The 25,109-nt window shown below is 64.9% G+C and overlaps 5 protein-coding genes across 28 annotated transcripts; 3 read left to right on the top strand and 2 right to left on the bottom strand.

The window, feature by feature from the left end:
* Positions 1–618: 618 nt before the first annotated feature.
* On the top strand, positions 619–3,101 carry LOC148220549 (uncharacterized). 2 transcript variants are annotated; one of them, XM_088155214.1, is made up of 4 exons: positions 619–1,521; positions 1,922–2,056; positions 2,207–2,292; positions 2,504–3,101. In XM_088155214.1, exons 2-4 carry the CDS (start codon positions 1,936–1,938, stop codon positions 3,077–3,079), a joined length of 783 nt encoding a protein of 260 aa, XP_088011340.1. In that variant the 5' UTR covers positions 619–1,521; positions 1,922–1,935; the 3' UTR covers positions 3,080–3,101. The 2 variants fall into 2 exon arrangements, with proteins under 2 accessions (XP_088011340.1, XP_088011341.1); XM_088155215.1 differs by lacking the exon at positions 619–1,521 and having other exon boundaries at positions 1,828–2,056.
* A 507-nt stretch (positions 3,102–3,608) lies between these two features.
* Positions 3,609–6,314, top strand: ERCC1 (ERCC excision repair 1, endonuclease non-catalytic subunit). Of its 4 annotated transcripts, none has more exons than XR_015798743.1 (9): positions 3,610–3,993; positions 4,165–4,479; positions 4,676–4,779; positions 5,069–5,173; positions 5,501–5,577; positions 5,664–5,763; positions 5,840–5,911; positions 6,017–6,085; positions 6,178–6,314. XR_015798743.1 is itself a non-coding variant. In XM_088155166.1 (9 exons), exons 1-9 carry the CDS (start codon positions 3,871–3,873, stop codon positions 6,229–6,231), a joined length of 1,014 nt encoding a protein of 337 aa, XP_088011292.1. In that variant the 5' UTR covers positions 3,613–3,870; the 3' UTR covers positions 6,232–6,314. The 4 variants fall into 4 exon arrangements, 3 of the variants coding, with proteins under 3 accessions (XP_088011291.1, XP_088011290.1, XP_088011292.1); XM_088155166.1 differs by having other exon boundaries at positions 3,613–3,993; positions 5,069–5,168; XM_088155165.1 differs by having other exon boundaries at positions 3,609–3,993; positions 5,069–5,159; positions 6,017–6,314.
* Positions 6,315–6,323: 9 nt separating this feature from the next.
* On the bottom strand, positions 6,324–7,774 carry POLR1G (RNA polymerase I subunit G). Its single transcript, XM_088155167.1, has 3 exons — positions 7,732–7,774; positions 7,029–7,155; positions 6,324–6,783 (listed from the first exon to the last, which is right to left on the bottom strand). The coding sequence occupies exons 1-3, from the start codon at positions 7,736–7,738 to the stop codon at positions 6,324–6,326; spliced, it is 594 nt and encodes a 197-aa protein (XP_088011293.1). The 5' UTR covers positions 7,739–7,774.
* A 78-nt stretch (positions 7,775–7,852) lies between these two features.
* On the top strand, positions 7,853–20,335 carry PPP1R13L (protein phosphatase 1 regulatory subunit 13 like). 4 transcript variants are annotated; one of them, XM_088155184.1, is made up of 14 exons: positions 8,411–9,079; positions 10,732–10,795; positions 11,821–11,942; positions 12,035–12,410; positions 13,207–13,305; positions 13,757–13,833; positions 13,969–14,065; positions 14,103–14,372; positions 15,154–15,656; positions 16,194–16,331; positions 16,937–17,070; positions 17,624–17,790; positions 19,025–19,224; positions 20,131–20,335. In XM_088155184.1, exons 2-14 carry the CDS (start codon positions 10,741–10,743, stop codon positions 20,167–20,169), a joined length of 2,277 nt encoding a protein of 758 aa, XP_088011310.1. In that variant the 5' UTR covers positions 8,411–9,079; positions 10,732–10,740; the 3' UTR covers positions 20,170–20,335. The 4 variants fall into 4 exon arrangements, with proteins under 4 accessions (XP_088011308.1, XP_088011307.1, XP_088011310.1 ...); XM_088155182.1 differs by lacking the exons at positions 19,025–19,224; positions 20,131–20,335 and adding an exon at positions 7,853–7,905 and having other exon boundaries at positions 8,970–9,079; positions 13,969–14,372; positions 17,624–17,784; XM_088155181.1 differs by lacking the exons at positions 19,025–19,224; positions 20,131–20,335 and adding an exon at positions 8,058–8,093 and having other exon boundaries at positions 8,970–9,079; positions 13,969–14,372; positions 17,624–17,784.
* Positions 20,336–20,402: 67 nt separating this feature from the next.
* On the bottom strand, positions 20,403–24,232 carry LOC148220546 (small nuclear ribonucleoprotein Sm D2). 17 transcript variants are annotated; one of them, XR_015798747.1, is made up of 5 exons: positions 24,174–24,227; positions 23,253–23,432; positions 21,758–21,950; positions 21,549–21,581; positions 21,164–21,351 (listed from the first exon to the last, which is right to left on the bottom strand). XR_015798747.1 is itself a non-coding variant. In XM_088155209.1 (4 exons), coding segments are annotated over exons 1-3 (357 nt in total). In that variant the 5' UTR covers positions 24,176–24,227; the 3' UTR covers positions 20,403–21,082; positions 21,738–21,775. The 17 variants fall into 17 exon arrangements, 16 of the variants coding, with proteins under 16 accessions (XP_088011335.1, XP_088011338.1, XP_088011337.1 ...); XM_088155209.1 differs by lacking the exons at positions 21,164–21,351; positions 21,549–21,581 and adding an exon at positions 20,403–21,082 and having other exon boundaries at positions 21,738–21,950; XM_088155212.1 differs by lacking the exons at positions 21,164–21,351; positions 21,549–21,581 and adding an exon at positions 20,403–20,935 and having other exon boundaries at positions 21,748–21,950.
* Between the last annotated feature and the right edge of the window lie 877 nt (positions 24,233–25,109).

Genomic DNA, 25,109 nt, shown 5'->3' with positions numbered 1-25,109 from the left:
TTTAGCGGTTCCCCCTCCCCTCTTTTTGGGTTTCCCGAGGGTTTGGGTTTTTTTTTTTTTTGGGGGGTGGGTTCCTATTTTTTTTTCATTTTCCCCACTTTTTTTGGGGGGTGTTTCCGTTTGTTGGGTGGGGGAGTTCCCACTTTTTTGGGTTTTTTTTTTTCCTACTTTTGGGGGGTGATTCCATTTTTTCGGGGGTATTTCCACTTTTTGGGGGTTTTTTTCCCACATTTTGGGGATTTTTGCCACTTTTGGGGGGATTTTTCCCACTTTTTTAGGGATTTTCCCATTTCTTGGGAAGGTGTTTCCGTCCCGAGAATTTCGAGGTTGGTCTCGGGAATTTGGGGAGGGGTCCCGGGGGTTCCCGGGAATTTGGGGAGGGGTCCCGGGAATTCGGGGAGGGGTCCCGGGGGTTCCCGGGAATTCGGGGAGGGGTCCCAGGGATTCCCGGGAATTTGGGGCGGGGTCCCGGGAATTTGGGGAGGGGTCCAGGGGATTCCCGGGAATTTGGGGAGGGGTCCCGGAGGTTCCCGGGAATTTGGGGCGGGGTCCCGGGAATTTGGGGAGGGGTCCCGGGGATCCTCCCCGGTTTTGGGTTCTGGGTCTGGGGGGGGTCCCGGTAATTTTTGGGGGGGGTCCGGGGGTCTCTCCGTGTCCCCCTCCCCCCCCTCCCGCCGGTCACGTGTCTCGAGTAGCGGCTCCGCCCCTCTGCCACGTGACCCGGGCAGGCCCCGCCCCCTCACGTGTCCCAGCACCGGCCCCGCGCCCGCACGTGGCGTGCAGGGGTCACGTGACACGAACCGGGAGCTCTCATTGGACGCTGGAGCTGTCGGTCAAACTCAAGGGGCGGGGCGTGGGTGGGGCTTGGGGATTGGCCCCCAGAACCGGGACCGGAGACCCCGAACGGAACCGGGACTGGAAACCCTGAGCGGGACCCCCTGAACGGCACCGGAGCCCCCGACCGGGACCGGGACCCGAACCCTCTGATCGGCACCGGAGCCCGGGATCGGGACCCGAACCAGAACCCCCTGAACGGCACCGGAGCCCCCGACCGGGACCGGGACCCGAACCCTCTGATCGGCACCGGAGCCCGGGATCGGGACCCGAACCAGGACCCCCTGAACGGCACCGGAGCCCCCGACCGGGACCCGAACCAGAACCCCCTGAACGGCACCGGAGCCACCGACTGGGATCGGTACCCTCGATCGGGACCGGAGCTCCCGAACCGGACAGAAACCAGAACCCCCTGACCGGGATCGGGACCAGAACCCCCTGATCGGCACCGGAGCCCCCGAACGGGACTGGGACCAGCACCGGAACCCCCTGACCGGGACCGACACCGGAGATCCACGGATCGGAGCCCCTGAACGGGACCGGAACCTTGGGACCGGATCCTCCTGACCGAGACCGGAGCCCCGGGATCGGAACCCCCTGTCCGGTACCGGCCCCGGTGGGACCCCGCGCTCCGCTCCCGGATCGGGCCCGGCCGTCCCCGCCCACAGCGGTACCGGAGCCAGGCAGGTACGGGGGGAGGGGACAGGTGACACTGGGGGGACACGGGGGGGTTTGGGGACAGGTGACACTGGGAGGACAAGGGGACATTGGGGGCACAAAGAGACTCGGGGGGGTTTGGGGGCAAGCGACACTGGGGGGGACAGGTGACACTGGGAGGGGCACAGGGGACAGGAGGGGATTTGGGGACAGGTGACACTGGGGGGGGACAGGGGGGATTTGGGGACAAGCGATATTGGGAGAACACGGGGGGATAGGGGGAGGATTTGGGGACAGGTGACCCTGGGGGGGCACAGGTGACGCGGGGGGGGCACAGGTGACACGGGGGGGCACAGGTGACATGGGTGGCCATGCCCTCCCCGCTGTCCCTGTCCCCAGCCCCCCCCCCCGGGTCCCGCTGTCCCCTCAGGCGGGGCCGCCCCGATGCCGCACGAGCCGGGGGTGGCCCTGGGGTCCCCCCTGTCCCAGCCCCCCCCGGGGACCCCCCAAAAAGGGGCGCAGCTCCCCCCGGGCAGCGACTCCGAGCAGGATTCGGGATTTTCAGGTAGGCGGGGACGGGGCCCGGTCCCGGGGTCCTGTCCCGGTCCCTTGTCCCAGTCCCATCCCGGGGGTCCCAGTCCCTTTTCCCGGGGGTCCCGACCCTCTTCCCGGGGGTCCCGGGTCTCTCGTCCCGGGCTCATTCCCGCCCCGGCAGATTCGGGCTCGGAGCACCTGGGCAGGTGCGAGGGGACGGACACGGAGGAGCCGCCCGGGCCCGGCCGCGCCCACCTGGGGCCGCAGGTAACCGGGATCGGTACCGGGATGGGCCGGATCCGTGAGGATCTGGTACCGGGATGTCCCAAATCCCGACGGTTCCGGGACCGGGATGTCCCAAACCCCGACGGTTCCGGTACCGGGATGATCCAAACCCCGTAGTTCCGGTACCGGGATGCTCCGTGGTTCTGTCCCCGGTCCCTTTTGTCCCCTCCTGACCCCCCCGTCCCTCCCGCAGCCCCCGGGATCCGCTCGGGACCCGCGGCCGCTCCTGGTTCTGCTCCGCTCTGCACCCGCCGCTGTCCCCGGTCCGGAGGGGACCCGCCCGTGCCACCCCCCGGTGCCACCGGGGGAACTGTCCCCGTGTCCCCGCGAGTCCCCGGTGCCACCGGGGGAACTGTCCCCCTGTCCCCGCGAGTCCCCGGTGCCACCGGCGGAGCTGTCCCCGTGTCCCCGCGGGTCCCCGCTGCTCCGCCCTGCGCCCGCCGCTGTCCCCGTCCCCGAGGGGACCCTCCCGTGCCACCACCCGGTGTCACCGGGGGTCCCCGCGGAGCTGTCGCCGTGTCCCCGCGGCTCCCCGCGGTTCGCCGGGGCGCTGCTGGCGGCGCTGGCGCTGCGCACCGGGGCCCTGCTCCGCCACAACCGGCGCACGCAGAGCGACATCGCGACACTGCGGCGCCACACGCGGCTGCTGGCCCGGGCCACCCGCGACCCCCGCCTGTGGCCCCGCCTGTGTCACCTGCTGGCCCCCGCGGGACCCTCCGGGAGTCACCGGGAGCCCCCCGGGTTTGGGGAGGGGGCGGGAGGGGAATAAAGGGGTGGCACCGATGTGGCTCCGAGTGTTTGGTTTGGTGGCTTTTGGGGACTTCGGTGGCTCCTTGTCCCCTCCCTCTGGTGGCCTCTTGGACCCCTCCTTGTCCCCACCCCGGTGGCCTCCAGGGTCCCCCTTTGTCCCCTCCTCGCCCCCCGTGTCCCCCTCGTGTTCCCGGGGTCCCTCTCGCTGCCACATCCCGGACCGGGGGCGGTTTGGGACCCTCGGGGACCCCCGGGCTGTCATTGTTACGGGGTGGGGGGGGATTGGGACCCTCGGGGACCCCCGGGCTGTCATTGTTACGGGGTGGGGGGGGATTGGGACCCCCAGGGACCCCCGGGCTGTCATTGTCACACGGGGGGGGTTTGGGACCCCCAGGGACCCCCGGGCTGTCATTGTCACACGGGGGGGTTTGGGACCCTCGGGGACCCCCGGGCTGTCATTGTCACACGGGGGGGGGTTTGGGACCCTCGGGGACCCCCAGGCTGTCATTGTCACACGGGGGGGGGGGGGTTTGGGACCCCCAGGTTGTCATTGTCACACCGAGGGGGGCGTGGTCTTTGCGCTATAGCCCCGCCCACCAGCGCGCGGCGGTCCCGCCCCTTCTTATTGGCGGGAAAGGGGGCGCGCGGCCGTTGTTTGATTGACAGCTCAGCGGTCCAATCGTGAGCGAGGGAGGAGGCCACGCCCCTTCCGCGGTACCGGAGCGCGCGCGGCGGCTCCGGGACCCCAGAACCGACCCCGGGACCCCCGGGACTTCCCGGAACCGACCCCGGATCCCCCCGAACCCCGCCATGGACCCGGAGCCGGAGCCGGACCCGAATCCCGGAGCCGCCACCGAGCCGGTACCGGCAGCGGCAGCGGGGGGGAAGCGGCGCCGATTCACGCTTCGACAGGAGAGTCCCGAGGATCCCCCGGTACCGGCGGTGACGGGGGGGGACCGGGAACAGGGAGGGGGGGTGACCCCGGTGTCCCCATGGTGACCGGAGGGGTCCCGGTGTCCCCACGGTGACCGGAGGGGTCCCGGTGTCCCCGGGGGTGTCCTGGTGTCCCCACGGTGACCGGAGGGGTCCCGGTGCCCCCGCCAGGTCCCGTCGCTGTTCAGAGCTTCTGCCGCGACCCCACCGGTGTCGGTCCCGGTGCCGGTTCCGATCCCGCCCGGTTCCGGTTCTTACGCTGAGTTCGTGGTGCGGGGCTCGGGGGGCACCGGGAAGGCCCCACCGGGACCCCTCCGGAGCCACGGGGAGCGGGAGCGGGAGCGGGAGCGGGACCAGAACCGGGATCGGGAACAGAACCAGAACCGGGATCAGAACCGAGATCAGGACCAGAACCGGGAGGTGCCGGCCCTGCCCGTGCTCAAACCGGGCACCAAGAGCAGCAGCATCATCGTCAGCCCGCGCCAGGTGGGCGGGGCCATATCGCGACATGGGGGGGTTATCCCCCGATATCGCGATATTGGTGCTCATATCGCGACATTGGGGGGGGGGGTTCTGTCCCCCGATATCGCGATATTGGTGCTCATATCGCGACACGGGGGGGGGTTCTGTCCCCCGATATCGCGATGTTGGTGCTCATGTCGCGACACGGGCCCGTCCCCAGCGCGGCAATCCGGTGCTGAAGTTCATCCGCAACGTCCCGTGGGAATTTGGGGACATCGTCCCCGACTACGTCCTGGGCCAGAGCAGCTGCGCCCTCTTCCTCAGGTGAGCCCAGGTGTGTCCCAGGTGTGCCAGGTTTCCCCTCGCTGTCCCTCTTCCTCAGGTGAGCGGGGTCCCCAGGTGTGCCAGGTGTACCCAGGTGTGCTGAGTGTCCCCCCAGGTGTCCCAGATGTCCCCTGAGTGCGCACAGGTGTCCCCTCAGCTGTCCCCAGGTGTCACTGGGTACTCCCAGGTGTCCCTGAGTTTCCCAGGTGTACCCAGGTGTCCCCTCAGGTGCTCCCTGGTGTCCCCTCAGGTGTCCCCAGGTGTCCCTGAGTGTCCCTGTCCCCCCCAGTCTCAGGTATCATCACCTGAACCCCGATTACATCCACGAGCGGCTCCGGGTGCTGGGGCGGAGTTTCGGCCTGCAGGTGCTGCTGCTGCAGGTGGACGTGGTGAGGTGTCACTGGCATTGTCACCTTGGCATTGTCACCTTGTCACTGTCACTCTGTGTCCCCTCCCTGTCATTGCCACTTTGTGTTCCTCCACCCCTGTCCCCTCCCTGTGCTCATCCAGGTGGGCGTGGGTGAGGTGGCTTTGTCATTGTGTCACTGTCACTGCTTGTCCCCTCACCTGTCTCTGTCCCCCTTCCCTCACCTGTCCCCATTCCGTGTCCCCTCACCTGTCCCTGTCCTGTGCCCCGTCATCTCTCTCACCTTTCCCTATCCCCTCACCTGTCTCACCTGTCCCTGTCCCCTCTCACCTGTCCCCTCACCTGTCCCCACAGAGGGACCCCCACCGGGCTCTCAAGGACCTGGCCAAGGTGTGTCTCCTCACTGACTGCACGCTGCTGCTGGCCTGGAGGTACGGCCTGTCCCCGTGTCCCCGTGTCCCCTGCTGCCACCCCACTGTCCCCAAACGTCCCCAAACGTCCCCAAATGTCCCCACAGTGCGGAGGAGGCCGGCAGGTACCTGGAGACCTTCAAATCCTACGAGCAGAAACCCCCGGACCTGCTCAAGGAGCGCGTGGAGCAGGACTTCCTGTCCCGGGTCAGTGTCCCCGAGTGTCCCCAAGTGTCCCCTGACCCCCCAGGTGTCCCCAGGTGTTCCCTGACCCTCCCCACAGGTGACAGACTGCCTGACCAGCGTCAAATCCGTCAACAAAACCGACGCCCTGAGCCTGCTGGGCACCTTTGGGGTGAGTGACACTTGGGGACGTGCCACCCCCGGGGTGTCCCCACTCTGTGACCTCCCCCCCCCCCCACCCCCAGAGCTTTGTCACCTCCGTGTCCCCTCCCCGCAGTCGCTGGCGGCCGTGGCGGGCGCGTCCCGTGAGGATTTGTCCCTTTGTCCCGGCGTGGGACCCCAAAAGGTGAGTGGCACAGGAAAGGGACGGAGCTGGGGACATTTGGGGACATCCGGGGACACCCCGGTGTCCTCTCTTGTCCCTCTGTCCCCAACCAGGCCAAGCGACTCTTTGATGTCCTGCACGAGCCTTTCCTCAAGACCCCCCGATGAGCCCCAAAATCCCCCCAAATCCCCCCAAATCCCGGTTTTTGGCAATAAATGACGTTTAGTGGTGACAAAGGTGACACAGGTGACACTCGGGGTCACTCCTGCTCCTCCCGTTTGTGCTTCTTCTTCTTCTTCTTCCTCTTGGCCACCTCGGGTTCCTCGGGGGCCACCAAGGTGTCCTGGGGGGGTCCCGGCCCCTCTCCGGGCTCTGTCCCCGCGGGTGGCACTGTCCCCTCCGATGTCACCGTGTCCCCAGGTGCCACCAGCTCCGCTGTCACCTTCGTCTTCTTCCTCTTCCTCGCCACGGGGGGGGGCTCCGGGGGGGTCCCGAAGCTCTGGGTGATGGTCAGGGACCCCCGCAGGGGGGGGGCACAGCCCAGGGACCCCTCGGGGGACACAGGGGACAGCAGGAGGGGACAGTCCCCTCCCCCCGGGCCACCCCGCAGGACGTAGAGCTTGGTGTCCTTGTCACTGTCGCCACCGTTGTCATTGTCGCCGGCCGGGGGGGTCCGGAGCCGCTCGAGGCCGTTCAGGGGCACGGGGCAGCCCTCGAGGCTGGGGGAGGGGGGGACATTGTCATTGTCACCGTCTGGGGACACTGGGACCCCCCTCATTGTCATTGTCACCTCCCAGTGACACTGGGACCCCCCCCCCACTGTCATTGTCACCGTCTGGTGACACCGGGACCCCCCCCCAGTAACACGGGGACCCCCACATTGTCACTGTGACCCCCCCCCCACCCACGACACTGCCACCCCCGTGTCCCCCCCGTGTCCCCCCCCCCATGTCCCCATTGTCACCTTTGGGGACAGAAGTCCGCGGGGGCTCGGATCAGCCACAGCTCCGTGCAGGGCTCCCCCCGGGCCAGGGCCACCCCCCCGGCCACCGCCTCGAACTCGGGGGGACACTGGAACCGCGGCGGTGGCCCTGGGGACACGTGTGTCACCCCCGGGGCCACCCCGGGTCACCCTCAGCGTCCCCATTAATGTCACCATCAGGGTCCCCATCAATGTCCCCTAGACCCCTCATGTCCTCCCATATCCCCCAGACCCCCTCAATGTCCCCTCCTTGTCCTCACTGTCCCCTCATGTCCCTCAGACCCCCCCCAATGTCCCCAAAGTCCCCCCAGTGTCCCCAGTGGTCCCTCCGTGTCCCCCCCGTGTCCCCGGTGTCCCCCTGCGCATCCCCCTGTCCCCAATCTCTGCCACATCCCCGCGTTCCATCATCCCCAGACTCCCCCCTGTATCCCCAATGTCCCCCCAAAGTCCCCTCAATGTCCCCGAAGTCCCCCCAGTGTCCCCAAAGTCCCCTTTCCATGTCCCCGTGTCCCCCCTCGCATCCCCATCCGCTCCATGTCCCCCTGTCCCCAATGTCTCCCGGAGTCCCCTCGTGTTCCTCATCACCCCCAGACCCCCCCAGTGTCCCCAATGTCCCCCCAGTGTCCCCAAAATCCCCCCAATGTCCCCAAAATCCCCCCAATGTCCCCAAAATCCCCCCCCTCACCGTCCATGCCGCCGCCGCGTGCCCGCCTGGCTCCGCCCCCCCCTTCCCGCCACGCACTTGGTACAGTCCTGGGCGGGGCTAAAGGGGCGCGGTTTCCCCGCAGACCACGCCCATTGTCTCCATAAATGGGCATGGGCGGGGCCTCGCCGCAGGGGACACCGGCGGCATTTAAAGGTACAGAGACCCCCGGAACGACCCCGGCCCGGGGGGAACGGGGAGGGGGGGGAAACCGGGCCCGGGGGGGGCGGGGGGCACCGGGGGGGCGGGGCTGAGATTGGGGGGGGGTGGGGGGGAGATCCGGGCTCCCGGCGTGCACCGGGACGGGACGGGCGGGGGCGTGGCTGGGAGGAGCGGAGCTACAGGTACCGGGGAGGGGGGGGGGGGGAGGGAATTTGGGTGTCGGGACCCCCCCGGTGGGAACGGAGACCCCCCCCTGAGGGACCCGAGCCTTTCCCGTGGGACCCCCCCGAGGGACCCGAGCCTTTCCCGTGAGCCCCCTCCCCACTTTGGGATCCGAACCCTTTCTGTGGGACCCTCCCCCCCCCCCATGGGATCCGCCCCCCCCCCCCCCGTGGGGCTCCCCCCTGTTTTTTGGATCTTTTCCCCGTGGGACGCGCCCCCCCCACCCCGGGATTGGTTTCCCGTGGGATCCGTCCACGCCCCCCCCCCCCACCGTGGGATCCCCCCTCCCCATTTTTGGGCTCTCCCCTCCCGTGGGATCCTCCCCGTTTTTGGGGTCCCCCTCCCGTGGGATCCTCCCCGTTTTTGGGGTCCCCCTCCCGTGGGATCCGCTCTCTCCCCGCGGGTCCCGCCCCCCCCGGTTTTTGGGATCTGCCCCCCACCCCCGGCACCCCGGGGCGCAGGGTGCGGCCCCCCCCGCGCCCTCCCCCGCGTGACCCAGCGCTCTGGAATTGGGCGGAGAGGCCGCAGGGACGCGCCAGCGACACCGGGACCCCTTCGGTACCACCGGGACTCACCGGGACCCCTTCGGTACCGCCGGGACCACCGGGACCCCTTCGGTACCATCGGGACTCACCGGGACCCCTTCGGTACCATCGGGACCCACCGGGACCACCGGAACCCCTTAGGTTCCACCGGGACTCACCGGGACCCCTTCGGTACCACCGGGACTCACCGGGACCCCTTCGGTACCACCGGGACTCACCGGAACCCCTTAGGTTCCACCGGGACTCACCGGGACCCCTTCGGTACCACCGGGACTCACCGGAACCCCTTAGGTACAACCGGGACCCACCGGAACCTGCCCGGGATTTACCGGGACTCACCGGGACCCTTTAGGTATCGCTGGGACTCACCGGGACCACCAGGACCCACCGGAACCTTTTAGGTACTGCCCGGGGACCACCGGGACCCCTTAGGGACCACCGGGAACCTTCAGGTGCCACCGGGACCCCTTAGGAACCCTCAAGTACCGCCCGGGACCACCGGGACCCCTTAGATACTGCCCGGGACTCTCCGGGACCACCGGGACCCCTTCGGTACCCCCGGCATCCCCAGCACCCACCGGGAACATTTAGGTACCCACCGGGACCCCCCTGCACTGACCGGGACCCCCTCGGGGACCCCCAGGACCCACCGGGAACCCCCCGAGACCCCCTCGGGGACCCCCCGAGGTCCCGACCCCCATGGGCGGGACCCCTGGGTGGGATTTGGGGGTCTCAGGGGAATTTGGGGAGCACATTTGGGACCCCCGGCTCAGATTTGGGGTCCTGGGGGTGGATCCCGGACCCCTGGGTGGGTTTTGGGGGTCCCAGGGGAGTTTGGGGAGCACATTTGGGACCCCCGGCTCAGATTTGGGGTCCTGGGGGTGGATCCCGGACCCCTGGGTGGGATTTGGGGTGCCGGGGGTGTGTCCCGGACCCCTGGGTGGGATTTGGGGTCCTGGGTGGGATTTGGGGTGCTGGGAGTGTGTCCCGGAGCCCCCGACTCAGATTTGGGGTCCTGGGGTGGGATTTGGGGTGCTGGGGGTGTGTCCCGGAGCCCCCGACTCAGATTTGGGGTGCTGGGGTGGGATTTGGGGTGCTGGGGGTGTGTCCCAGACCCCCCGACTCAGATTTGGGGTGCTGGGGGGTGGGGGTGACACCCCGGGCTCTGTCCCCCCATCCCCTGGCCGTGTCCCCAATTCAGGGGAGGGGTCCCACAAACCCCCAGACCCCCCCAAATCCAACGCTCAGACCCCTCCCACCCCCCCAAATTCCTCCCCCCTCCCCAAAATCCCCCAAAAAATCCCCCCAAAAATCCCCCTCGTCCCTCCCACTCCCCCCATGGAAACCCCCCCCAAAAAGGGGGTCCCGCCCCCATTTTCTCGGGGTGAGGGGGGGCCCAGCAGGGCCCTGGCCCGGGGGGTGGGCGGAGGCCGCTCCCCCGATGGATTAATTAGCGCTAATTACTGTTGTGCTGCCGCCGCTGACGAGCCCCGAGCGGGTCCCAACACGCCCCGCCCGCGGCGTTCCCAGGGGATGGCGGCTGGGGGGGGGTCCCAGGGGGTCCCCAAGGGGTCCCAGGGGGTCCCAAAATATCCCCAAGGGGTCCCCGAAGTGTCCCCGACCCCCCGAAAAAAAGCCTGGAACTCCCTCCCCGTCCTAAACTCCATCCAGAACCGCCCCAAAAACGCTTTAAAATTTCCGCTAAAAGTCCTGGACCCCTCCCCAAAAAAAGCCCTAAAATCCCCCCAAAATCCTGGACCCTCCTGTCCCCTCCTCAAATACCCAAGACCCCCCCCCAAAATGCAAATACCCCCCAAAAAAAGCCCTAAAATCCCTCTAAAAGTCCTGGATCCCCCGCCAAAAAAAACCTCCCTAAAATCCCCCGAAAGTCCTGGACCCTCCTGTCCCCTCCTCAAATACCCAAGAACCCCCCCAAAAATACAAATACCCCCCCAAAAACCGCCCTAAAATCCCCCCAAAATCTTCTCCTGAGCCCCCCCGACCCCCCCCAAATCCCAGCCAAGCCCCCCCCGACCCCAAATGTCCCCCCCAGGAGGTGACAATGGCGAGCGAGCGGCTGCGCAGCGCCCAGGACCTGCTGGACCTCACCTTCCAGTGTGAGCGGGGCTGGGGGACCCCTCCCCAAATTCTGTGTCCCCCCACCCCAAATTCTGTGTGTCCCCAGTCCCAAAATCTGTGTGATCCCTCCCCAAATTCTGTGTCCCCCCACCCCAAATTCTGTGTCCCCAACCCCTGTCCTCCCAAATCCGTGTCCCCTCTCCCCACCCGTGTCCCCCGCCCCAAATCCGTGTCCCCCAAATCCATGTCCCCCAATCCGTGTCCCCCGCCCCCAATCCGTGTCCCTAATCCGTGTCCCCACTCGTGTCCCCCACCCCAAATCCTTGTCCCCTGTCCCCAATCCGTGTCCCCCAATCCGTGTCCGCTGTCCCCAATCCGTGTCTCCACTCGTGTCCCCCGCCCCAAATCCGTGTCCCCCAATCCGTGTCCCCTGTCCCACAATCCGTGTCCCTAATCCGTGTCCCCACTCGTGTCCCCCGCCCCAAATCCCTGTCCCCACCCGTGTCCCCCACCCCAAATCCGTGTCCCCTGTCCCCACTCGTGTCCCCCAATCCGTGTCCCCCACCCCAAATCCGTGTCCCCCGTCCCCAATGCGTGTCCCCTGTCCCCAATGCGTGTCGCCGCCCGTGTCCCCACTCGTGTCCCCAATGCGTGTCCCCTGTCCCCAATGCGTGTCCCCTGTCCCCACTCGTGTCCCCTGTCCCCAATCCGTGTCGCCCCCCGTGTCCCCACTCGTGTCCCCAATGCGTGTCCCCTGTCCCCAATGCGTGTCCCCACCCGTGTCCCCTGTCCCCAATGCGTGTCGCCGCCCCTGTCCCCACTCGTGTCCCCCAATCCGTGTCCCCTGTCCCCAATCCGTGTCCCCCGTCCCCAATCCGTGTCCCCAAATCCGTGTCCCCAATGCGTGTCCCCTGTCCCCAATGCGTGTCCCCTGTCCCCACTCGTGTCCCCTGTCCCCAATCCGTGTCCCGTGTCCCCACCCCAAATCCGTGTCCCCCGTCCCCAATCCGTGTCCCCACTCGTGTCCCCTGTCCCCAATCCGTGTCGCCGCCCGTGTCCGCAGCGCTGGCCATGCAGCACATGGACCTCAAGCAGGTGGAGCTGGACACGGCCGTGGCCAAAGTGGACGAATTGTCGCGACAGCTCGAGTCCCTCTGGACCGACGGGCCGGGACCCCCCCCCAAAGTGAGACCCCCCACCCCCCCCCACATCCCCTCCCACCCCCCAAAATCCTCGCTGTGACCCCCCCCCAACCCTTTTAACCCCCTCGTGCCCAGGAGCAAAGCAGCCCCGGCAGGAGCCGCTCGGGCCGGCGCAGCTTCGGTGACAGCCTGGATTTGGGGGGGGGGCTCGGGGACCCTCTGGGGCGCCCCAGCTCGCCGAGACCCCCTCCCCATTTCCTGGGGGGGGATGAACGCTCCCCCTCCCCCCGGCCCAAGGTGCTGGCGGTGCCCAGCTCGGGGGGGGGCAGAGCCCCCTCCCCACGGCCCCTCCGGCCCTACGAGCTGCTGGGGGGGCTCGGGGGGTCCCCACGGCCGGGGGAGGGGGCGGGGGGGGCGTTCCTGGCCGAGAGACCCCCGGCCCCTCCCCCGTACGAGGTGCAGGGGCTGTACCCGTCCCTGAGCGGCCCCCCCGGAACCTTCCGGGCTCAGGGTAAGGGGACACGGCGGGGGGGGGACATTGGGGGGGACACGGGGGGACAATGGGGGGGACACAGGGGGGACACGGGGGGGACATTGGGGGGACACGGGGGGGACATTGAGGGGACATTGGGGGGGACACGGGGGGGACACGGGGGGGACATTGGGGGGGATACGGGGGGGACATTGGGGGGGACATTGGGGGGGACATTGGGGGGGACACGGGGGGGACACGGGGGGGACATTGGGGGGGACATTGGGGGGGACACGGGGGGGACATGGGGGGGACAGTGGGGGGGCACGGGGGGGACATTGGGGGGGACACGGGGGGGACACGGGGGGGGACATTGGAGGGACAATGGGAGGGATATGGGGGGGGACACGGGGGGGGACATGGGGAGGGGGGAGGGGCTGGTCTGTGCTGGGGGGGGGGGGGTTTGGGCCATCTGGGGTGTCCCCAAATCATCCCAAAGTGTCCCCAAATCATCCCAAAGTGTCCCCAAACCATCCCGAGCTGTCCCTGACCCATCCCAAAGTGTCCCCAAGTCATCCCAAAGTGTCCCCAACCCATCCCCAAAGTGTCCCCAACCCCTCTCAAAGTGTCCCCAACCCCTCCTGGGATGTCCCTAAATCATCCCGGGCTGTCCCCAACCCATCCTGGGGTGTCCCCAGCCCCTCCCAAAGTGTCCCCAACCCCTCCCGGGCTGTCCCCAACCCATCCTGGGGTGTCCCCAGCGCTGTCCCCGTGTTCCCGGCCCTGTCTGGGGGTGTCCCTGACCCCTGTCCCCCTGTCCCCAACCCCCCCCCAGATGACCTCGGCATCAAACGGAGGCCACAGAAAAGTTGGAACGAGTCCGACCTGGACGTGGCTTACGAGAAAAAAGCGCCCGGCTCGGGGGGCTTCGAGCGTGAGAGGGGGGCTGGGGGGGCTGGGGACACCTGGGGACACCTGGGGACATCGGGGGACACCGGGGGGGTGGCACAGGGAAAGTGGGGCTGGCACCTGATGGGGGTTATGGGGTTTATGAAGGATTTGGGGTTTTTTTTGGGGGGGGGTCTGGGGGCTTTTTTGGGGAGTTTAGGATGGGGAGGGGGTTCCAAGGTTTTTTTTTGGGGGGGGTCTGGGGGCTTTTTGAGGGGGTTTAGGTTGAACAAAGGGTTCTAGGGATTTTTTGGGGGAGGGTCCAGAACTTTTGGGGACTCTTGGTCCTTTTTTTTGGGGGGGTTAGAATAGGGAGGACCCTCCAGATTTTTTTTTTTTTTTTTGGGAGGTGGGTGGTGGGATCTGAGCCTTTTTCGGAAATTAAAACCATTTGGGGAGGGGTCCCAATATCCATGTCCCCCCCTCCTACCTTCCAGGGACCCCCGAGGGACAAACGCGACCCCCGCTGGGGCTGTGGAGAGAATCCAGCCTGGACGGGGCCGGGCCGGCCAAGGTGAGCTTCGACTTTTAAATTTATTTTAATTTTTTTTTTTTTTAGGGTGGGGGGGGCTCCGTTTGGGGATCAACCCCCCCCCCCAAAAAAAAAAAAAAAAAAAAAAAAAGTTTTAACCCTTTCCTCCCCATCCAGGACAGCATTTTCGGGGGTCACAGCGCCACGTTACCCCGGAATTACAAAATGTCCCCCCTGGAACGACGACAGGACGGAGGAGGAGGAGGAGGAGGAGGAGGGGCGGGGTCGTCACTTTTCCGGTCGCCCCCCGCGGCCAGGGACCCTGCCCAGGGGGTGGCACCTGTGCCAGCAGCCGGTGTCGCGGATCCCCGTGCCCCCCCCGGCCGGGAGACCCCCCCGCCACAAGCCCCTCCCCCTCTCCATGATTTTCAAGCTCCAAAACGCGTTTTGGGAACAGGGGGGGGCGGGGGGAGGGCCCAGGGGGATTCCCCTGCTCGCCCCCCCCGCGGGGGGGACACGGGGGTCACCCCAAAAGCTGCCGGCGCTGCCCCCCGCCCACCCCGCCGTGGCTGGGGGGGAAGGTGAGAGGGGTTTGGGGGGGTAAAAAAGGGGATTTGGGGGGGTAAAAAAGGGATTTGGGGGGTAAAAAAGGGGATTTGGGGGAGATTTGGGGGGTAAAAAGGGGATTTGGGGGAAATTTGGGGGGTTAAAAGGGGATTTGGGGGGTAAAAAGGGGATTTGGGGAAAATTTGGGGGGTTAAAAGGGGATTTGGGGGGTAAAAAGGGGATTTGGGGAAAATTTGGGGGGTTAAAAAGGGGATTTTGGGCTCTCGGGGGGGGTAAAAAGGGGATTTTGGAGGGGTTTGGGGGTTTTGAGGGGGGTGAAAAGGGGATTTTGGGAGGGGTCCGCTATGTGACATCCCACCCCCCCTCCCCAATTTGAGGGGTCCATGGGATTTCTTTCCTTCCCCACTCAATTTGGGAAGGGGTCCCTGTACCTTCTCCCGCTCCCCTCCCCAATTATTCCGGGGGTCTCTCCCAATTATTCCCCCAATTCCGGGGTCTCCCCCAATTATTCCAGGGGTCTCCCCCAATGTTTCCCCCAGTTATTCCGAGGGTCTCTCCCGATTATTCCTGGGGTCTCCCCCACTTTTTCCTCCAATTCCAGGGGTCTCTCCCGATTATTCCTGGGGTCTCCCTCAGTTATTCCGGGGGGTCTCCCCCAATTTTTCCCCCAATTATTCCGAGGGTATCTCTTGATTATTCCGGGGGTCTCCTCTAGTTATTCCCCCAATTATCGGGGTCTTCCCCAATTACTCCACTGCTCTCCTCACTCCCCTTTATCCCCCTCCCCATTTCCAGGCCGCCCCTCACCCCCGGACCCTCCCGGAGCGGCTCCTCCCGAAACCGAAGCGGAGCTGGAGCGGCTCCTGCGGGGCTCGGACCCGGAGGGAGCCCCGGAGGGACCCCCGGAGGGACCCCCGGAGGGACCCCCCGAGCTGAGCCCGGCTCGGCCGCTGAGCCCCACGCGGCTTCAGCCTCTGTTGCCCCCCGAGGCTCGCAGGGTGCCCGAGTTCCAGGAGGTCGCCCGCGTTCTGGCGGAGATGCCGCGGCCGCTGAAGCGGCGCGGTTCGATGGAGCAGAGCCCCGGGCCCGCCGCGGTGCCCACCCGGTGCCGCCAGTACCGGCAGCTCATCACCCGCCTGCTGCACCGCCCGGGGACGGCGGGGGACAGCGCCCTGGAGGTGGCATTGTCGCTGTCACCTCCTCCTCCTCCTCCTCCTCCTCCTTCCGTGGAGAGCTCGCCCGCGGTGGCGCCCGTGGTGGCACCGGTGGTGGCTTCGGTTGGGGCGGGGCAGGTGCCGGTGAGTGGGGGGGAAAAAAAGGGGGGTGGGGGGGGACATTCAGGGTGTGGCGTTGTCCCCTGAGACCCCCCCGAGGTGTCCCTGTCCCCCTGAGACCCCCCCGAGGTGTCCCTGTCCCCTGAGACCCCCCCCGAGGTGTCCCTGTCCCCTGAGACCCCCCCCTCGAGGTGTCCCTGTCCCCCTGAGACCCCCCCGAGGTGTCCCTGTCACCCTGAGACCCCCCCCGAGGTGTCCTTGTCCCCTGGAGTGCCCTGGCGGTGTCCTCTGTGTCCCCAAGCTCCCCGGGTTGATGTCCCCAAGGTCCACGGGGTGTCCCAGTGATGTCCCCAAGGGTGTCCCCAACATCCGGTGATGTCCCCAATGTCCCGGGGGTGTCCCCGGTGATGTCCCCAATGTCCCTGCGGTGTCCCGGGGGGTGTCCCCGGTGATGTCACCAATGTCCCGGGGATGTCCCCAATGTCCCTGCTGTGTCCCGGGATGATGTCCCCAATATCCGGGGGTGTCGCCGGTGATGTCCCCAATGTCCCCATGTCGCAGGAGCTGCGCTCGGCCCTGCGCGACCCCTCCTCCCCCCGGCGCCGCCCCGGGGCCCGGGTCCGCCTGAACCCCCTGGTGCTGCTGCTGGACGCCGCCCTGACCGGGGAGCTCGACGTGGTGCAGCAGGCGGTGGCAGAGGTGACAATGGGGACACTGGGGACAGCGGGGACACTGGGACAGCGGGGACAATGGGGGAGGAGAGTGGAGATGGATGGGAGACACGGGACAAAGTGGGGGACACGGAGAAGGGATGGGGACAGTGGGGACAGGTGGCGGCAGGGTTTGGGGACAGGGGGTTGGGGACATTGGGGACAGGTGGGGACACTGGGGACAAGACTGCAGACAGTGGGGACAGAGGGTGGGGACAGGGGACAGGGGGTTGGGGACAGTGGGGACACAGAGAAGGGGTAGGGGATGGTGGGGACAGGGACAGAGGGTGGGGATGGCGTGGGGACAAGTGGGGACAGTGGGTTGGGGACAGTGGGGATGGGGTGGGGGACACTGGACAGGTGGGGACAGTGGTGACAGGAGTGCAGACTGGGGACAGGAGCTTGGGGACAGTGAGGACAGCGGGGTGGGGACCCTGGGGGTGGTTGGGGACAGTGGGGATGGCAGAGAGAGTGGGGACAGGGGTGGGGACAGCGAGAACAGGGACAGGGGTGGGTGACAGTGAGGACAGCGGGGCTGGGGGACATCGGGGGTGTCCCCGGGGTGGCAGTGAGGTGACAACCCGCTGTCCCCAGCTGAACGACCCGAGCCAGCCCAACGACGAGGGCATCACGGCGCTGCACAACGCGATCTGCGGCGCCAACTACGCCATCGTGGATTTCCTGATCGCCAGCGGCGCCAACGTCAACTCCCCCGACAGCCACGGCTGGTGCGACAGCGACACGGGGACACGGGGGGACATTGGGGACATGGGGGGACATTGGGGACATGGGGGGGACATTGGGGACATGGGGACACGGGGGGACATTGGGGACATTGGGGACATGGGACCCTGACAGCCACGGGTGGTGCGACGGGGACACGGGGACATTGGGGACACGGGGGGACATTGGGGACACGGGGGGGACATTGGGGACACGGGGGGGACAGGACCCCGACAGCCACGGGTGGTGCGACAGCGACACGGGGACATGGGGGGACATTGGGGACATGGGGGGACATTGGGGACATTGGGGACACGGGGGGACATTGGGACATGGGGGACACGGGGACGTTGGGGACACGGGAGGACAGGACCCCAACCTTTCATTCCCCACCACCAGACCCCAGCGACACCCCTGGGCTGGTCCCTGACTTTGGGAGGTCCCGGTCTCTGCTTTTGGGGGGGGTCCCTGACTTTGGGGGGTCAATCCCTGACTTTGGGGTGCAGTCTCTGATTTTGGGGTGCAGTTTCTGATTTTTGGGGTCCCCCCTGTCGCCAGGACCCCCCTGCACTGCGCAGCCTCCTGCAATGACACCGCCGTGTGCGTGGCCCTGGTCCGTCACGGCGCCGCCATCTTCGCCACCACCGGCAGCGACGGCAGCCTGGCCGTGGAGAAATGTGACCCGTACCGGGAGGGCTACGCCGACTGCTCCAGTTACCTCACTGGTATGGACTGGGAGGGGCTGGGAGGGGCTGGGGGTATGGGGGATATGGGGAACTGGGGGTTAATGGTGTGACCCGTACCGGGAGGGCTACGCCGACTGCTCCAGTTACCTCACTGGTACGGACTGGGAGGGACTGGGAGCACTGGGAGGGGCTGGGAGTGATGGGAGGGGCTGGGGGTATGGAGAAATGGGGATACTGGGATTGGGAACTGGGCATACTGGGGGTTAATGGTGTGATCTGACTGCTCCAGTTACCTCACTGGTACGGACTGGGAGGGACTGGGAGGGGCTGGGGGTATGGGGGATATGGGGAACTGGGGGTTAATGGTGTGACCCGTACCGGGAGGGCTACGCCGACTGCTCCAGTTACCTCACTGGTATGGACTGGGAGGGACTGGGAGGGACTGGGAGGGGCTGGGGGTATGGGGATATGGGGAACTGGGGATACTGGGATTGGGAACTGGGCATACTGGGAGTTAATGGTGTGATCTGACTGCTCCAGTTACCTCACTGGTCTGGACTGGGAGCACTGGGAGAGGGGCTGGGAGGAGCTGGGGACATTTGGGGTCACTGTGGTGATACCGGGTGGGTTTTGGGGTCTCGGGGCGGTTTTGGGGTAACAATTCGGATTTTTGGGGTAACAATTCGGATTTTTGGGGTCCCGGCAGAGGTGGAGCAGGGCATGGGGGTGCTGAACAGGGGGGACGTGTCAGGATTTGGGGATTTGGGAACATTTGGGGATATTTGGGGTTTCTATCACTCTGGTGATACCGGGTGGGTTTGGGGGTCTCGGGGCGGTTTTGGGGTAACAATTTGGATTTTTGGGGTAACAATTTTGATTTTTGGGGTCCCCGCAGAGGTGGAGCAGGGCATGGGGGTGCTGAACAGGGGGGACGTGTCAGGATTTGGGGATTTGGGAACATTTGGGGATATTTTGGGATATTTTGGGTTTCTATCACTGTGGTGATACCGGGTGGGTTTGGGGGGTCTCGGGGCGGTTTTGGGGTAACAATTCGGATTTTTGGGGTAACAATTCGGATTTTTGGGGTCCCCGCAGAGGTGGAGCAGGGCATGGGGGTGCTGAACAGGGGGGACGTGTCAGGATTTGGGGATTTGGGAACATTTGGGGATATTTGGGGACATTTTGGGTTTCTATCACTCTGGTGATACCGGGTGGGTTTTGGGGTCTCGGGGCGGTTTTGGGGTAACAATTTTGATTTTTGGGGTCCCGGCAGAGGTGGAGCAGGGCATGGGGGTGCTGAACAGCGGCGTCGTGTACGCGCTCTGGGATTACAGCGCCGAGTTCGGGGACGAGCTCTCGTTCCGGGAGGGGGAACCGGTGACGGTTCTGCGCCGGGAGCCCCCCGAGGAGCTGGACTGGTGGTGGGGGTCCCTCTACGGCCACGAGGGATACGTGCCCCGCAATTATTTTGGGGTGAGGAGGGGTCTCAGGGGTCGGGGAGGGGGTCCCAGGGGTCTCCTATGGGGGCTGGAGGATTTGGGGAGGGGTCTTAGAGGGGTTAAATCCATAGGGGAGGGGTCTTGTAGGGTTATTTGGGGAGGGGTCCCACAGCCTCAGGGGGTCTCAGGGGTCAGGGGGTGTCCCAGGGGTCTCCTATGGGGGCTGGAGGATTTGGGGAAGGGTCTTAGAGGGGTTAAATCCATAGGGGAGGGGTCCTGTAGGGTTATTTGGGGAGGGGTCCCACAGCCTCAGGGGGTCTCAGGGGTCGGGGAGGGGTCCCAGGGGTCTCCTATGGGGGCTGGAGGATTTGGGGAGGGGTCTTAGAGGGGTTAAATCCATAGGGGAGGGGTCTTAGAGGGGATGAATCCATAGGGGAGGGGTCCTATAGGGTTATTTGGGGAGGGGTCCCACAGCCTCAGGGGGTCTCAGGGGTCAGGGGGTGTCCCAGGGGTCTCCTGTGGGGGCTGGAGGATTTGGGGAGGGGTCTTAGAGGGGTTAAATCCATAGGGGAGGGGTCCTGTAGGATTATTTGGGCTCTTGGTGCTTTTGGGGAGGGGGTCCCACAGCCCCCACATCCTTTTGGGGGGGGTCCCAGGGGTCTCCTGTAGGGGCTGAAGGATTTGGGGAGGGGTCCTATAGGGCACAGAGAATTTGGGGGGGGGTCCCACAACTTCCACATCCCCTCCACGACCTTGGGAGGGTTTTGGGATTTTTTTGGGGAGGGGTCTCACATCCCCTCCATGACCTTGGGGGGGTTTTTGGGACTGGGATTTTTTTTGGGGGGTGGTCCCAAAGCCCCTCCATGACCTTGGGATGTTTTTTGGGATTGGATTTTTTTTTTTTTTGGGGGGGGGGTCTCACCTCCCCTTTTCTCCCCAGCTCTTCCCGAGGGTGCGGCCACAGAGGAAGAAAATCTGAGGGGGGGTCCTGGACCCCTCCCCTCCCTCCCTCCCCCTCCCAAAATTCAGGCACAGCTCCTCTGTTCTCCCCTCCCCCCTCCCGTGGTGTCCTGTCCCTGTCCTTTATTTCTTTATTTTTGGGATTTTTTTGGGAATAATAAAAAAAACACCTTTGGATGCTTTGGGGAGGGGTCTCTGTCGGGTTTTTTTTTTTGGGATGGGGGGTGACAAATTTGGGGACACACACGGAGGTGACACCGGGACCAAACCAGGTTTTATTTTTTTTTTTTTTTTTTTTTTTTTTTGCCTCAGGGACTTTCCCAAAATCCTTCCCTGTCCCCAAAATCCTGCTGGGAATGAGGGGGGTGGGGAGGGTCCTGAAGAGTCAGAGGGGTCCAGAAGGGTCCTGGGGGAATTCAGGGGGGTCCTGGGGGGATCCAGAAGGGTCCTGGAAGGTCCTGGGGAATTCAGGGGGGTCCTGGGGGGATCCAGAAGGGTCCTGGAAGGTCCTGGGGGAATTCAGGGGGGTCCTGGAAGGTCCTGGGGGGATCCAGAAGGGTCCTGGAAGGTCCTGGGGGAATTTGGAGGGTCCAGGAGGGTCCTGGAAGGTCCTGAGGGAATTCAGGGGGGTCCTGGTGGGTCCTGGAGGGATCCAGGAGGGTCCTGGAAGGTCTTGGACAGATCCAGAAGCTTCCAGAAGGATCCAGGGATGATTCCCAGGGAGAATTCCCGACTTCCCAGCGACGATGGAGCCACTCTGGGATGATCCAGAAGGTTCTGGAAAGGTCCTGGAAGGCTCTAGAAGGTCCTGGAAGGTCCTGCCCAACTTCCCAGTGATCAGGGGGTTGTGTAGGACCACGATGACCGAGCCTGGGGGGGATTTTGGGATGGCCCTGGGATGGCTCTGGGGGGGTTCTGGGATGATCCAGGAGGTCCTGGAAGGCTCTAGAAGGTTCTGGAAGGTCCTGCTCTATTTCCCAGTGATCAGGGGGTTGTGTAGGACCACGATGACCGAGCCTGGGGGGGATTTTGGGATGGCTCTGGGGGGGTTCTGGGATGATCCAGGAGGTTCTAGAAGGTCCTGGAAGGTTCTGGAAGGTCCTGGAAGGTTCTGGAAGGTTCTGCCCAACTTCCCAGTGATGAAGGGGCTGCACAGGACCTCGATGACCGAGCCTGGGGGGGATTTTGGGATGGCCCTGGGATGGCTCTGGGATGGCTCTGGAGGGGTTCTGGGATGCCCTGGATGATCCAGAAGGTTCTAGAAGGTCCTGGAAGGCTCTAGAAGGTCCTGGAAGGTTCTGGAAGGTCCTGCTCTATTTCCCAGTGATCAGGGGGTTGTGTAGGACCACGATGACCGAGTTTGGGGGGATTTTGGGATGGCCCTGGGATGGCTCTGGGGGGGTTCTGGGATGATCCAGGAGGTTCTAGAAGGTCCTGGAAGGTTCTGGAAGGTCCTGCCCTATTTCCCAGCGATGAGGGGGTTGCGCAGGACCACGATGACCGAGTTTGGGGGGGATTTTGGGATGGCTCTGGGATGGCTCTGGGGGGTTCTGGGATGATCCAGGAGGTTCTAGAAGGTCCTGGAAGGCTCTAGAAGGTCCTGGAAGGTTCTGGAAGGTTCTCCCCTATTTCCCAGCGATGAGGGGGTTGCGCAGGACCACGATGACCGAGTCCCCCCGCAGGAACATCTTGGAGATGTAGCGATCCTTGTTGACAGGCTTGGATTTCTTCTTGCCTTTGCCACTCTTGGGCACCTCGGTCCACATCTCCTTGACGTTCTCCAGCACCATGTTACAGTGCCTGGGGGGGAAAAATGGGATTTTGGGGGGGAAAAATGGGAAATTTGGGGGGGAAAAATGGGAAACTTGGGGGAAAAATGGAGATTTTTGAGGGGAAAAAATGGGATTTTTGAGGGGAAAAATGGGAAATTTGGAGGAAAAATGGGGATTTTGGGGGGGGAAAATGGGATTTGCGGGGAAAAAAATGGGATTTGAGGGGAGAAGAGGGAGAGAGAGAACTGAGGACACCATGGGGACACTGCAGGGACTTTGGGGACACCTTGGGGACATTGGGACAGACCAGTCCAAGGCCCAGGGGAGCCCTTGAGGACACTGAGCTGATCCTGGGGACACCCTGGGGACACCTTTGTGACACTGAGGACACCTTGGGGACACCTTTGGGACCCTGGGGACACCTTGGTGACCCTGAGGACATTGAGACAGACCAGTCCAAGGCCCAGGTGAGTCCTTCAAGCCACTGAGCAGGCCCTGGGGACACCTTGGGGACCCTGGTGACACCTTTGGGACCCTGGGGACAGACCAGTCCAAGGCCCAGGTGAGTCTTTCAAGCTACTGAGCTGACCCTGGGGACACCTTTATGACACTGAGGACACCCTGGGACACCTTGGGGACCCTGGGGACACCTTGGGGACCCTGGGGACACCTTGGGGACCTTGGTGACACCTTGGGGGACACTGGGAACAGACCAGTCCAAGGCCCAGGGGAGCCCTTGAGGACACTGAGCTGACCCTGGGGACACCCTGGGGACACCTTGGGGACACTGAGGACACCTTGGGGACACCTTTGGGACCCTGGGGACACCTTGGGGACACTGGGGACAGACCAGTCCAAGGCCCAGGTGACACCTTGGGGACACCTTTATGACACTGAGGACACCCTGGGGACACCTTGGGGACCCTGGTGACACCTTGGGGACACCTTTGTGACACTGAGGACACTGTGGGGACACCTTGGGGACCCTGGGGACACCTTTGGGATCCTGGTGACACCTTTGGGACCCTGGGGACAGACCAGTCCAAGGCCCAGGTGACACCTTGGGGACACCTTTATGACACTGAGGACACCCTGGGGACACCTTGGGGACCCTGGTGACACCTTGGGGACACCTTTGTGACACTGAGGACACTGTGGGGACACCTTGGGGACCCTGGGGACACCTTTGGGATCCTGGTGACACCTTTGGGACCCTGGGGACAGACCAGTCCAAGGCCCAGGTGACACCTTGGGGACACCTTTATGACACTGAGGACACCCTGGGGACCTTGGGGACACCTTGGGGACCCTGGGGCCAGGGAAGGCACACCTGTCGAAGGCCTTGACGCGGCCCAGCAGTTTCTTGTTGTTGCGGCAGTTGATGAGCACCTGGGTGTTGTTCTTGACGCTCTGCGTCAGCACCGACAGCGGGCCCGTGTTGAACTCCTCCTCCTCGCGCTTCTGCAGCTCCTCGGGCGTCATCTCGCTCTTGGGCTTGTTCAGCAGGCTCCTGGCGACACCGGGGGGGGCGTTGGGGACACCGGGGGGGCGTTGGGGACATCGTGGGGACGCGACAAGGACAGCGGGATAACACCGGGATAGAGGGACAGCAGGGGAATGTGGGGACACGGGGACAGGGAGATCGTTCTGTGGGGTCAGCTCGCTCTTGGGCTCGTACAGCAGGGTCCTGGGACACCAGGGGGGCGTTGGGGACACCAGGGGGACGTTGGGGACATCGTGGGGACACAACAGGGACACCAGGATACCATGGGGACAATGTGGGAACAGGGGAGTGTGGGGACACGGGGACAGGGAGATCGTTCTGTGGGGTCAGCTCGCTCTTGGGCTCGTTCAGCAGGGTCCTGGGGACATTGGGGACATCAGGGGGACGTTGGGGACACGACAGGGGATGGGGACACCGGGACAGGTTGGGGACACAGGACAAGGATGGGGACAGCTTTACGGACACCGGACAGGTTTGGGGCCACCAGAACAGGTTTGGAGACAGCGACAGGACCAGGACGGCGACAAAAACGAGCACAGGCCCAGGCCAGTCCGTTCCGTTCCCCCCCCATTCCCCCGTTCCGCCTCTCCCCGGTTCCCCCCCGCTCGGCCCCTGCTCCCCTTTCCCTCCCGATTCTCCCGCTCCTCCCCATTCCTGTTTTTTTTCTCCCGTTTCCCCCCTGGGTTTTCCCCCGGTTTTTCCCCGTTTTTCCCGTTTTTTTCCCCGTTTTCCCCCCGCCGCTCTCACATGGCTGCCGCTCTCTCGCTCCCGCCGCTTCCGCCGCGCTTCCGGGTCACGGAGGGGGGGGCCGAACCACTTCCGGTCACCGCGGGGCCGACAGCCAATGGGATTGCGAGGTGGGCGTGGTTATGTGGAAGGGGGCGTGGTCTTGGGAAGGGGCGGGGCCTCAAGGGAATTTGGGAGTCCCGGGGGAATTTTGGGGGTCCCCAGAGGGGAATTTGGGGGAATCCGGGGGGGATTTTTGGGATCTCAGAGGGGGTTTGGGGTCTCCGAGAGGGGATTTTGGGGGTCTTAGAGGAGTTTAGGGGGTGACAGAGGCGATTTTGGGGGGCTCCGAGGGAATTTGGGGGCTCCGGGGGGATAGGGAAGAGGTTTGAGGGGGTCCCCGGGGAATTTGGGGAGGCTCTGGGGGGGAGTTGGGAGGATTTGGGGGGGGTCCCAGGGGAAACCTGGGGGGTCTCGGGGCAGATTTGGGGATACTCAGTGAGATTTTGGGGGTCCCAGGGGAATTTGAGGGGTCTCAGGATTTTGGCTCTCAGGGGAAATTTTGGGAGGGGCTCAAAGAGAATTTTGGGGGTCCCGGTGGGGGGGGCGTGCCCGGTGTTTTGTGGGCGTGAGTGACACGTGCCCAAAGGGGGCGTGGCCAAAGAATGAAGCGGGGATGTTTTATCATCGGGGTGGGCGTGGTCACTTTGGGTGGGGGCGTGGCTGCCCAGGTGAGGGCTGTGACCTGAATCAGACCACGCCCACAATGGGGCGTGACCACAGGGGGCGTGGTGAGGAAGTGGGCGTGGTTTTCGAGGAAGGGTGTGGCGGGATGGGGGCGTATCCCGTGTGAGTATTTGGGGGCGTGGTCATAAAGGGGCGTGATGTGGGCGTGGCTTTATAGTGGGGCGTGGCTTGGAGCGTGTGTGATAATCCATAAAGGGGCGTGTGCAAAAA

The sequence above is a fragment of the Sturnus vulgaris genome, chromosome 35, assembly GCF_052056855.1.
Source record: "Sturnus vulgaris isolate bStuVul1 chromosome 35, bStuVul1.hap1, whole genome shotgun sequence".
Classification (NCBI taxonomy): domain Eukaryota; kingdom Metazoa; phylum Chordata; class Aves; order Passeriformes; family Sturnidae; genus Sturnus; species Sturnus vulgaris.
Note: the sequence above shows the minus strand (reverse complement) of the source record. Positions and strands in the feature narration are given on the sequence as shown.

Coding starts and splice junctions, on each gene's coding strand:
- ERCC1 (XM_088155164.1), top strand. CDS start 3,871: ATGGACCCGGAGCCGGAGCCGGACCCGAATCCCGGAGCCGCCACCGAG. Junction 3,994..4,164: donor AGAGTCCCGAGGATCCCCCG/GTACCGGCGGTG, acceptor TGCCCCCGCCAG/GTCCCGTCGCTGTTCAGAGC. Junction 4,780..5,068: donor AGCTGCGCCCTCTTCCTCAG/GTGAGCCCAGGT, acceptor TGTCCCCCCCAG/TCTCAGGTATCATCACCTGA.
- PPP1R13L (XM_088155184.1), top strand. CDS start 10,741: ATGGCGAGCGAGCGGCTGCGCAGCGCCCAGGACCTGCTGGACCTCACC. Junction 11,943..12,034: donor GGCCGGGACCCCCCCCCAAA/GTGAGACCCCCC, acceptor CCTCGTGCCCAG/GAGCAAAGCAGCCCCGGCAG. Junction 13,834..13,968: donor ACGGGGCCGGGCCGGCCAAG/GTGAGCTTCGAC, acceptor CTCCCCATCCAG/GACAGCATTTTCGGGGGTCA.
- LOC148220549 (XM_088155214.1), top strand. CDS start 1,936: ATGCCGCACGAGCCGGGGGTGGCCCTGGGGTCCCCCCTGTCCCAGCCC. Junction 2,057..2,206: donor GCAGGATTCGGGATTTTCAG/GTAGGCGGGGAC, acceptor CCGCCCCGGCAG/ATTCGGGCTCGGAGCACCTG. Junction 2,293..2,503: donor GCGCCCACCTGGGGCCGCAG/GTAACCGGGATC, acceptor TCCCTCCCGCAG/CCCCCGGGATCCGCTCGGGA.
- LOC148220546 (XM_088155198.1), bottom strand. Junction 21,951..23,252: donor CGCGTCAAGGCCTTCGACAG/GTGTGCCTTCCC, acceptor TTTCCCCCCCAG/GCACTGTAACATGGTGCTGG.
- POLR1G (XM_088155167.1), bottom strand. Junction 6,784..7,028: donor GCGGACTTCTGTCCCCAAAG/GTGACAATGGGG, acceptor CCCCTCCCCCAG/CCTCGAGGGCTGCCCCGTGC.